We start from the raw sequence: 11,977 nt of genomic DNA on the forward strand, positions 1-11,977 counted from the left end.
TAATACGATATTGTTAAAAGGATTGAATCATAAAAATAAATTGTTGTAAAAACGGGCTATAATTTAATGTTTGCGAATTAAAAATGCTGGAAGCCCTTGACGGGTTAACGTATACCGGCAATAGACTCTACCATCATGCCATGCCAATGTTGGTCAATATAAATACCATGAGGCTTAACAGAAATATGCAATGGCAAAAGATTCCACGTAATGAACAACTCACAATTTTTTGCTGTTTTATTTGCTCAAGATTTCGGCGGTGTGGCTCAACGGGCTAAGCGTTAGGAATACGCTCGCCACCGCACCTCTAATTACTCTGCGTGGGTTCGCAGGTTCGAATCCCATGCAGGGATGGTTATGTGCGAGAGGATTGCTGCTGGACTCCTCGGCGTCGTTTAGTGGTTCACGTAACCGCTGGTCAGTTACGGCTTCCTCCACCACCAAGTCCATGCTTCCGAAAACAAACAATACAGTATAACTAATCCCATACCCGACTTGGAATGGTAACCGGACAAGAGGCCGTGGTTCGTCATATGGATAAGCCGTCTTATCGGCTTTCTTCTCCCCCGGGATGAATATGTAAATCCTATCCTGTCCTATCCTAATTTAGAACCCCAAAAATTTATTTATATACTCAGGCTATGCTAAATCGGTGCATAGAAGTTTTTTATTCATCTCCTCTCCAAGGTATTCAAATTTCAGAAGAATATGTTCCGCAATATCGTTATTCTTTCAATAAAATATGATTTTAATATTGCCATAAATCATTAAAAAACCTCACAGAGAAATGACTTCATATTAGATTTCCTACAGGTTAGGAAGGTCACGTTTTAACCTTAAACTGCATGGCTACTCTGCAGTAAAATACAGGTTCAGTGCTGGGTAACGTACGGGTACCGCTGCTGTTCCGCGTGGCAACCATTCTAAATTGACAAGCAGTAAGGTAATATCTATTTTATCAACCATATAAATTTGTCAAACCCTTTTCGGATCCATCAGAATAAATATGAAAACTCCATTCCGTAGCTCTCTCTTATGATAACGGAAAAGCGCGGCGACAACGCTAGCGCTCTCCATCTCCGTGGAAAGTCCACAGCATACCTAAACTACTACCGGTACTAGATAGTGTAGGACTATAGGTGACGACGTAAAAGTACCGGTACGGTGCTTGTCATCTTGTTGTTATTTGAAATATATGGTTGATGCCCTTTCACAGTCCATGCAGTCACTAATTTCAGAAGTTGTTTAAACGAAAAGTCTCAAAGTTGAGTTTAACCTATTTGTACTGGTATTGGGTGAGTAAACACGTACCTACCACTTCGACTTCCTCTTTGCAAAACCTTCCATCATATATTTTGTACGTCATCTAAGGTTTCGTTTTCTCCCCTGATTTCATAATCCAGTAATCAGTTCTTATTTATTTGTTTTTATCTGTCAAATGTATTGTTATGCTGATTATGAAGTCCAAATAAATTTATACTTATTCCGTTACGGTACCGGTACCTGGTGTGCGCCCCTGGCTCCTCCATTACGGTACGTCTGTACGTGTTGCAGAGTTTGACGACTTCATGATGGGGAAACTAACTAAGTTCAAAATCCACTTAGTTGATGATAAGGATATATACCATTCGGGAGAAGAAGTCGTCGGTGAGGTGAAAATCAAATTATCAGAGGCAATGCAAATGAAAGGTAAGAATTAAGGTATATGTTTTGATGCACCCAACCTCTGACTAACGATATTGCATAGTACAGGAGTTGGGTGCTGGCGTGCTGCATTCCCTCTTCCTCAGCATTTGCTGAATTGACAAAACTCGTGTCACTTTTTCACTTATTGCTGTATTGACTTACGGTATGTTTTTATATCAGTACCGGTACCGGTATATTGCCGGATTGCAGTAGGGCTGTACCGTATACCGGTACTGCATTTCTTGTTGAAATGTAGGATAAGCCTATATATCTATTCTGAATAAAATATGGGATCCCTTGTAGAAAGCCCCCACCAAAATAATTATCCCCAACTTCGCTCAAAATAAATAAATTAGTAATTATCCAGTTAGACTCAGGAATACCACAGATTGCACTGGAAATTCAACTTTTCAAATCATTCCAGCATTCTGAAGCCTAACCCTGTAACCCTAACTGGATAAATAGTAATTTTTATTTTAAAAATATTGGCAGGTGTTTTTGCATTACAGCATTAATGGCGGGGCTGTGAGGGATTTTTATAAAATATGTAAAAATGACAAATATATCTTCTATAACTTGCTTTATAAACTGTTAACTGAATAATCTAATGTACATCAGTCACTATAAAATCAGAATATTCAAATCTAACAAATCGGATACAGTATTGGCCATTGCCCATTGGTATACCTGATAAAATTATATGTATAATAGATTTTTTCGTATCAAAAGATATTATTGCAGTATTGCAAATTCTACAATATTAAACATAATTAATAATAATTTATCTAGGGGTGAGGCTAACTTTCAGCGGAAAAGCCCACGTGGATTGGGAAGAGGGAAGTGATGATAGTAAAAGCTCTTACTGGGCAACTCAAAACCTCTTTTATAAAGAAATATATGTTTATGGACGAGGTAAAATCTGTTATTCAGATTCTCAACATAGTTGATTTAGAGTTGTGTGGAGCCACTAGAATTCATTCAATTGTGGTGAGTTTGAGAACTGACTGACTGAAGCAGAGCGCTGAGGTGCCTTTCTATATCTGTTTTGTATATTGCTGCATGACTATGCATTTGTTTATAGTATAGGGTTTAAATATTTATCCCGGGGGAGAGAAAAGCCGATAAGACGACTTAACCATATGGCGAACCATGTCCTCTCGTCCGGTTACCATTCCATGTCGGGTATGGGATTAGTTAATTATTTATTTTCGGAAGCATAGACTTGATGGTGGAGGAAGCCGTAACTGACCAGCGGTTATGTGAACCACCCTACGGCGACGAGGTGTCCAGCAATCCTCTCGCACATAACTATTCCAGCATGGGATTCGAACCTGCGATCTCACGCAGAGTATTCAGAGGTGCGGTGGCGAGCGTATTCCTAACGCTAAGCAAGATGAGCCACACTGCAGCACTGCCACTAAGGCAGTGATTCCCAAACTGTCAAGTTACTTTCTGTCTTTTGTTTAGAACTTCTCATAATAATATTCATAAATAAATAAAACTTCACCTTTGCTGGGTGTAACATTTGATTGCTTATAGCTTTCCCAACAATACTATCTCATAACAGAATGAACATTTTATGCGTGCTTTTAACAGTTATAAACTGGTTAGTTACTCAGACTGTCAATCCTGTGTATTCAGTGTTTTTTTCCAAATACCTTATATATAGACATATAGTTCAACATTTTTCTCTTTTACCATGTTCTGCCTGTAACTTTTTTATCGCTGCCGCTGGCGTATTGGTTTTTTATGTCTTCCTTCACCCTGAAATACGAGTTTTCTTTATGCGGCCTGTATGGTTGTTTTTTATGTCCCTTTCAATTGACTGAGATCTAGGGCTCAACAAGAAAGGAAATGGTTACCGTTTTGTCAATGTATTTGCTCCCATGTTCTTTTTAGTTGATGCATTATTTTGTACATTCAGGAAGCTCTGATGCCAATGATACTGTTGAACTTTCACCTGGATCACATACATTCAGCTTTAACTTCACACTTCCTCATGCACTGCCATCATCTTATGAAGGTTTCCATTATTATTAGTAATATATCTTCAATTATCAAATTTTTTCTGTACTCTTAACAGAGATTATTACTTATCGATTTCAATCGGTAAGTATGTTGATAGGTATTTGTCTGTCTGTTTGTTTGTCTGTTAGATGCACGCGATATCTCACGAAAGCGAGATTGAATCTGTTCTTGATTTTGCATGTGCATTCATCATATGTCGTACCAAAAGCCTATTGATTTTGGATAAATTATGTCCTATAATTAGCGAGGTATTAATTATTTAGTGATGGGACACAAGGTGTCACTATGGAGTAAAAGTGCTGTTTAAGGGGATCCCCTAACTTTCGATCGATAAGTCTTCGGTCTCTGACCGATATTCTCATTTGATTCTTGGTTTGTCTTTTCTATATGGCCCAGACTCATGGCTGTTTTTACTTAACCAAACTGTATGACTGTCAACTAATACTGTTCATTGCCACCTGAATGTGCAGATTTTCATTTTTTTTATGGTTATTCACATAGAGCGGTTGAAAATTGATTTTAAAGACATAAAAAACTTAATGTATGTAGTACGTCACTTATTCCAATTAAATTTACTCTGATTACAGATTTTGGTTGTTTCATAAGATATTTTATCAAAGCATCAATAGTCAAGCCATGGAAATTTGATCACAATACAAAGAAAGTTTTCACTGTTCTGGATACCTTGGACCTCAACACAATTCCAACAGCCCTGGTACGGTAATTTTCTTTTAATAATGAACAGCAATTAGTTCGTTTTCATTGTTTTTTGATTGATATGATTGATGTATGTTGAGCTAACATGGGCAAACCACGGCCGGCGGGCCAAATCCAGCCTGTTGGGTAATGCAATCTGGCCCGCCTGATGCTGCCCCAACCAAACAAACCAAATTTAGATGTGGAATTTGTTGAGATTGCGATTAAATTTAGTTTTGGCACAATGCCTATTGTTTTCCACTATTGCTTTTGTAACACTGTAAATATTGTTCATAAAATGTACCTTCTTCCATCATACTTACATGGCCTGCCCGTCTAGATGGGCAAAATTTTTGGCCCGCAAATCAAAATCTTTGCTCACCCCTGATGTAAAGAAGTAATTGGGGTGTAAAAGATACACTGGGGGCAAGAAATCCGTAGGGGGTGATAGCGTGTTCTTGAAAGGTCAGATGTATTACGAAACTTGTTATGTTTATGTGCAAATTGTTTATTAAGCGATAATGATGTAAAAAGTGCTGTAAGTGGGCGACGGGTGTGATTTCATACTAGATAGGATAGGACTTACATATTTATCCAGGGGGAGAGGAAAGACGATAGGACAGATTTAATCATATGGTGGACCAAGACCTCTTGTTCGGGTACCAGTCCATGTCGGGTATGGGAGGAGTTAGCCAGTGTTATTAGTTTCCAGATGCATGAATTTGATGATGGAGAAGGCAGTAACCGACCAGCAGATATTGATACTTCACTCCATAACTGACACCATAATATTTATCCTTATCCATAAGGTGAAGACTCCATCTAACACAACGGCATCTGGTACTATCCATAGCTACATTTGTAATATGTGGTGGGGTCTTGCTTTGTTGAAAATTCATTGGTGAGAAGGAGGCAAATGGTAAGATTGGGTTATGCAAAAAATTTTGGTTCTATTATATTACATCAGGTACCTCCCATAAAAAAAAATTTGAATAAGAATTTGAAACTGTATTAATTCAATGATATAATAACTGTCATAGTTTGCAGGCTTCACCGGGGGATTCTCAGAGTAAAAGCTTTTGTTGCATGTGCTGTACAAGTGGACCAATCGAACTTGAATTCTATTTGGATCGAACGGGATATGTTCCAGGGGAATTTATAACTATAAATGCAAATGTTACAAATTCAAGGTAAGTATTGGGTGTAATGTAACTATACAGTGTTGAATTTATTGATTTTGGAGTCTGGTACATAACGTACATTAAATTTTTTATGACAGGATTACACAAAGTTAATAGGCCCTTTTATATATACCTAGTTGGAATTAACGATAGAGAGAGAGAGAGATTTTATTTCCACAAACAATGAAAAACAATATAAAAACAATATCGATAATTTTTATAGAAGTAGAATATTCATTTCTCACATTGTTCTGTGTTGGCCGTTGCAAGAGCGTTGAAGGTCATCAAGGCTTCTGTCCAATATATCTATATATATATAACTTTGCCGTTAAGTTACGCTATGCCCCAATAGCTGGTGTAGGCAGAATGTGGAGGATTGAAATGGAAACAAAGCGCGTATTTTAATAGAATGGAGACGTTTTTTTACAGTATTATTCACCTTTCCATCAGAATTGAACATTTTCCAATTTTATTATACTTTTGGTGTGTGTATCTCAAAAAATTTTATCATCTCCTTTTTAACGTCAGTGATCGGAATCTTACCAAAACAACAGCGGAACTTTATAAAGACATAACCTATCGTGCACAAGGACGTGAAAAGAAGGAATTAAAGTTTGTTACGAAGATCACCGGAGATGGTTGCCCTCCTAAAGAAAGTCTTACATGGACAAACAAAAAGATGCAAATTCCCGCTCTGCCTCCAACTGAGTTGAGACATTGTGACATCATTGATGTAGAATATTTAGTTCAGGTACAATCTAGATTTTCTTAGATGGAGTTTATTAAGTTCGGAAAAAGAATTGCTTTACTGCTATTTTTATTAAACAGTAAAATGTTATTTTCATTGTTATTATTAAGGTAATTTTCATTTGCTGATTACCCTGCACAGATTGAAGGGAAAATTTCATTTTATGCTCAACGGGATTGCCATGCTTCTCAGTTATAGTCATTGGCTTGCTTTAGTACCAATACATCTAGCCAATCCCATATTCAAACTGGGCTATACTGGTCTTACGATTAAGGCCCTTTTGTTGCATCCACTTTGTTTTAGGAGAGATAAGTCATTCTGTCCTATTTGAAGCTATACTCCCTTTTGCAGTTTACAGTTCACACTCCAGCATTCAGTATAAGTCTACGTGGGAAGGCTCCTATTGTCATAGGAACGGTCCCACTCAGACATCTGCCAGAATATAGAAGAACAGAATCAGAAACGATTGCAGTAGAATTTTCCAGAACACCTCCACCCTCGTTCTCAACATTACCTGCAAATGACTTGGATGTAACTTATAATAATTTTCGTGAGTTTTGCTATTTTCATGAACTTATATTCAACAATTTAATTCAAACTGTATTACATGTAATAATACCAGGTTTGGTCGTGTCGCCCATACCAAAACAATTTTATTGTTCTCACTTTTTTATTGTATTGATGATTGCATTTTTGGTTGACAAAAAAGTAGTAGTAAATCTCCATACAAATAAAGTGAAATAAATTAATTAATTACGTTATATACCATGTTCTCGATTTTATGATTTCCCTAGAATATTTCATTGGAAATATTTTTTAAGCAATTGACCACATGTGAGGTATTTGTGATTATTTTCTCTAGTACCGAATTTTACGGACCCCAAGACACGCTTCAAATACTTTATTTTCCTTAAAAATAAATCAATCTTATCAATATGCCTTATGTGTGAATAAAAACCCAATCTAAGCGATTTATTGACAAGTGCATGACAACCTTATAACCTGCCAACTTATGGTCCATAAAATATGGTACTAATGTCCAATTCAGAATACATTGATATTGATAACCTGAATACACTTTATGAGTTTCTAAATCAATTACCTTTATCTGACAAGACATTATACTATTATCAATATCTTACTTCTTTTTAGCCCCCCCACCGTCATATGTGGCCGCTACACAAGGAAGTACAAATGTTCGTGACAATGATGACAATGAATTTACGATGGGTGAGATGTCGTATACTCCACACTACACGTATTATGACTGGGGACAAACTGAGTTAACTGTTGATGACAGCAGGCTTTAATATTTAGAGAGAAATTTTAAATTTGATTTAGTGAATTTGTTTTCTCACAAATTTAATAATTTGCTCGTTTGTAAATCATTGAAATTGATGCAATATATGTTTATCACTCAATAATTCATCATTTTATAATTTTGAAATCTGGTGCTATTTCTACATCATTTGCAATTTTTTTTCATATTTTTCGAACTTGTTATTTTCATATATCTTTAGCATGTATTAATATTGTATCTGAAAATATCGTGGTTTGTGTGACTATTTTGTAGAGAGAACTAAATTATTTCAATGGACCAAAAATGTTTAGTCATTTATGTGATTTCAAAATAATAACTATCAATTTTAAGAAAACGATGGCTACCATATATGCCAATTGAGATAAAATAAGCTTCCACGCTTAAAATAAAGTCTTCTTTTAATAATTTTACAGTACTTTCTATTATTTAGTGTACTTCAGTAATACTTATTATTATAGGCTACTAGCAAAACAAATGACACAAGAGCAATTTTTTTTATTCAACTAACAAATATATGACCATTTTTTTGATATTTTTTCCTAATGATTTTATTATAACTTAGCAATATTTAATATTCTAATCCAGAGTTTTCCAAATGGACAGAACAAGGTGAAAAAGTGTTGACAATAAACATCCTTTTTTGACACTTTAAAATAGTGAGCCATGGAAATAAATAATAATTGTATCCACAATTTTTTTCTTCAAGTCTTTTATTTGCTCAACTTCTTGGTAACTGTACGAAAATTTTGATGTATTGTACGAAAATTCTTGCAATAGGCTGCATTTGTAACGGGTAGAAATAGCAAAAAGAAAATTTAGGTCAATTTTATAAGAGAAAGAGAAGCCACTCCACAAGATGGAAAAGAGAAGCCACTCCACAAGATGGTGCTAGTGGACCATGTGAAATTAGCGTATTGAATATGTTCAAAAACTTCACTACGATCGCTCTGTTTTATCTGCAGTATTACTTGTTCCTTCTGTACATCATTTTACATTTGCTATATCTTCCTCATTACAATTTCCTCAATCCAACATCATTATGTTGTTTTTATATAAATACTAATTGACAAACCTCGTTAATTTTATCATCTCATGTATTTTAATAATTTCATAATTTTGCAAATCATATTTCTGGTTTTACATAATTACAACAGGAAATCCCAGACAGTCTTGGGAATAGTAATGTATAATATGATATGATTTTTATGGTGACACCATGATAGCAAGACAATTGGTACTATTTTGTAAACTTTTGGTATTTTGTATTTCGTAGAAGTTTAACAGGCATGTTTTGAAACATACTGGATACCACTAGTGCTAGCCATTATCAGTATATACATATCAGTTTGTATCTGTTTCAATATAATCATTTTTTTTAAATCATTCAATTGTACTTTTACAATACCATGAATCAGGAATTATCTCAATTGAATTAGCGTGTGTATTTTTATTATGTATTATTGAAATTTACTTGTCTCTTAGAGATTATATTGAGGGTGTTTTGAAGGGTTTTTCAAATGACTTTATGATTGAACAACCTCAAAAAAGATCTTGTGATGATCTTATTTTGGCATTATTATGTTTTTATTATCCCAATTTTTCTTAATTTTAAAGTGCTGTTCTTTTTTGTTATGAATTTGGCCAAAATTACGTTACATTAGTCGCAGTCTGATATTTGCAGTTTCAACAAAATGATCCGAATGTATTTTAGTATTGGCAATTTTATTTCACATATTAATTGATCATATTTAATTGATGTATTTTTAATTTTACATATATATTTTTCTCAATTATATGATAAAACATTTAAATACTACTCTACTCTGTTAATATGAGTAGTTGCTGACGGGATTGTCACCGCCGTTGGTACTTGTATCTCTATTGTTGGTACCAATGGTGATCGTCCATGACTTCCAAGAGCGTGGCATATAGGGGCCATATTTTTGGCCGCTCCGAATTATTCGTACCGGTTGTGCGCCATCTTGGTACGAATACTTCGGAAGTACCATTTTTTGTATAATGTCATCATGCGACGCTCGCTCGTTTCTTTCAAATGGAAATAGTCGATGATACTGTAAGTGTAACAACATTTTCAACAATATAGAAAAAGCTAATGCTCTGCGAATCTCAAATTGACTCAAAACCTATAAAAAGCTGTTAACAAATATTCGTACATGTTCTTCGAATATGAACATATAAAACATAGATTATTTGTAGTCCATAGGCTGGATGTTTGGGTGCGCAGTTTCGAATACGGTGTCTGATAACTTTGTGAAAAAGGATTTCCGGACTTCTTGCAATGGTGTGGACCTAGCTAAATATTCTTGCAGTGAATATGACCAGAACGAAGGCGGTGGTTCTCCATATGACCAAATCTCTCTCCCGGAAGAAAATACCTATCCCAGAGTAAATTGAATTTTCAGCGTGCCGTTGGTCAACGTGGTGTGTGAAAACGCTACTGTGTAATGACTAAAATAAACTACATACGGTATCTATCATTCTGTAATTACAAACTAATTTTGAGCCAGTAATCTCCACAGATAGTTTCTGGATATTCACCACACGGTGTCGCGTATGGACCAGTTAACGAGTTTCACCTCGCTCTGCTCAAGATGTGACTCACGACAGTAATAGAAAATGATACCACCAGTCCACCACATTGAAACCGAGCATTCACGTATCCGAATAAAAAAGTGCAATTCGATGTTTTTATTTTACAAGGCCCGTACGTCCTACAACAGAAGAATTGATGCATTTTTCATTTATATATTATTTGTGTCACTATCATTATCACAACTATTCGGAATCTTTATCAATATCTTGTAAATACACGAACGACGGAACATATACCAGTATTGTCATGTCATTGTTTGGGAGGTCATGTTCTTATGAACCTGATATTTAACAAGGTGTTTTATCTAAGACTTAATATGATTTAAATATACCTAATATGACGGTGAGTAGTCGATCATTTCACAAATGCGACGCACTGCCATCGACTTAAGCCAAACCTTAATTTAACAATGCTGGTGACACTGAATCTTTTAATTTATGTTACTATACCGGTTCGTATATCATTCATTTGCTATCATTTTCCGATCTAAAAAAGTCTTTCCCCTAAAATGAATGAGGCACAAATTTGAATTGTTTTTCATTTGATACATGCCAGCTGAAGTTTTTCACATAACTGATTTGTTTGAACTGGTAATATAGTCATCAACGGTCGCCTGCGAGCAATTGAATAACTTCTTCGACTGGTGTAAGCTTGTATTGGCGGCGTTTTCAAACTACAAATCAAGTGGATTCACGGCTTAAGTGCTTTCTGCTGTGTTTCCATCAAGTGGATGGTACCCTAAGTGAAAGGAAAACACCAAAGCGAGATGAACAAATATTACCCTAATGAGTATTGAGAAATCAGACACATATACTTAGAGACACTGTTGCAAAACGTAGTGAAATTACAGAAATCTAATCGCCCAATTTTGGCAAGGTCTTGGTCGGGACAGTGCTAGTTTTACAGAAACCTAACGTACAATGTAACACGTAACATGTGTCGGTAAATTCCAAGTTTCATTAGTTACAAACTGCCATTACCAAATGTACAAATTTATTCTTATTTTTTATTAAAGTCTTCATTGTTATGTCATATGCTTTATCATATTATCAAAAATACATAAAAGCGATAGTAGCCAATCGAAAATGTTCAAGTGTTGTTTATGACATGAAAAAGAGTAATATGTTTCCATACGAATAAAATGATAAATCACCAAACTGGCTTCAATATTATATAGTTTGCAGAAAATCTTATATTTATTCTTGCCTGGAAAAATTTGAATTCAATTTCACAACTACCTCTCCGATATCTTCCAATGTTCTCAATCTTTTTATACTTTTTATTGTAGGCCTATCTGATTTTCATTTTCTGTACAAAATTAGAATTTTTTTGTGCTATGAATTTTATTAGAAACTTTGGTAAAAAATGAGTACTCGCGCGGTGTGTGTACCAGGTGGAGTTTGGGCCATAATTTTATTCCTATTTTCCTTATTTTAGTTCTGTTACGAGTTCGGGGACTGTCTGTGTTAGCCAACTGAATATACCCCTGCCCACGTTTTTCAGTCCCTTCACACAACTTGATGTAAAGTAGGCGAGCAAAAATAGTTACCTTCATATTGGTACACATACTTCTAGAGCACCAAAAAAATGCTATTATATGAATTGCTTCCCAAAATACCCACTATGTTGAATTAAGATTTTAAACAGTTTTTGAGGTATTTGCTTTTCTTGTTAAAGTGTGTGCTATGTCGTCCACACGACAG

General features: G+C 35.3%; 1 protein-coding gene across 3 annotated transcripts; it reads left to right on the top strand.

The window, feature by feature from the left end:
• Nucleotides 1-1,030: 1,030 nt before the first annotated feature.
• Nucleotides 1,031-9,476, top strand: LOC120331402 (arrestin domain-containing protein 2-like). Of its 3 annotated transcripts, XM_039398473.2 has the most exons (9): nt 1,031-1,295; nt 1,555-1,689; nt 2,476-2,598; nt 3,611-3,709; nt 4,302-4,429; nt 5,458-5,600; nt 6,120-6,342; nt 6,691-6,889; nt 7,492-9,476. In XM_039398473.2, the coding sequence occupies exons 2-9, from the start codon at nt 1,569-1,571 to the stop codon at nt 7,647-7,649; spliced, it is 1,194 nt and encodes a 397-aa protein (XP_039254407.2). In that variant the 5' UTR covers nt 1,031-1,295; nt 1,555-1,568; the 3' UTR covers nt 7,650-9,476. The 3 variants fall into 3 exon arrangements, with proteins under 3 accessions (XP_039254407.2, XP_077969759.1, XP_077969758.1); XM_078113632.1 differs by lacking the exon at nt 1,031-1,295 and having other exon boundaries at nt 1,348-1,689; XM_078113633.1 differs by lacking the exons at nt 1,031-1,295; nt 2,476-2,598 and having other exon boundaries at nt 1,344-1,689.
• The last annotated feature ends 2,501 nt before the right edge of the window (nt 9,477-11,977 follow it).

This window comes from Styela clava, chromosome 6, assembly GCF_964204865.1.
Source record: "Styela clava chromosome 6, kaStyClav1.hap1.2, whole genome shotgun sequence".
NCBI classification, from domain to species: domain Eukaryota; kingdom Metazoa; phylum Chordata; class Ascidiacea; order Stolidobranchia; family Styelidae; genus Styela; species Styela clava.

What these genes read in the sequence shown, in the direction of transcription:
- LOC120331402 (XM_039398473.2), top strand. Translation starts at nt 1,569, where the DNA reads ATGATGGGGAAACTAACTAAGTTCAAAATCCACTTAGTTGATGATAAG. An exon ending in AGAGGCAATGCAAATGAAAG is followed by an intron (nt 1,690 to 2,475) that starts GTAAGAATTAAG and finishes TAATTTATCTAG; the next exon opens with GGGTGAGGCTAACTTTCAGC. An exon ending in ACTGCCATCATCTTATGAAG is followed by an intron (nt 3,710 to 4,301) that starts GTTTCCATTATT and finishes CTCTGATTACAG; the next exon opens with ATTTTGGTTGTTTCATAAGA.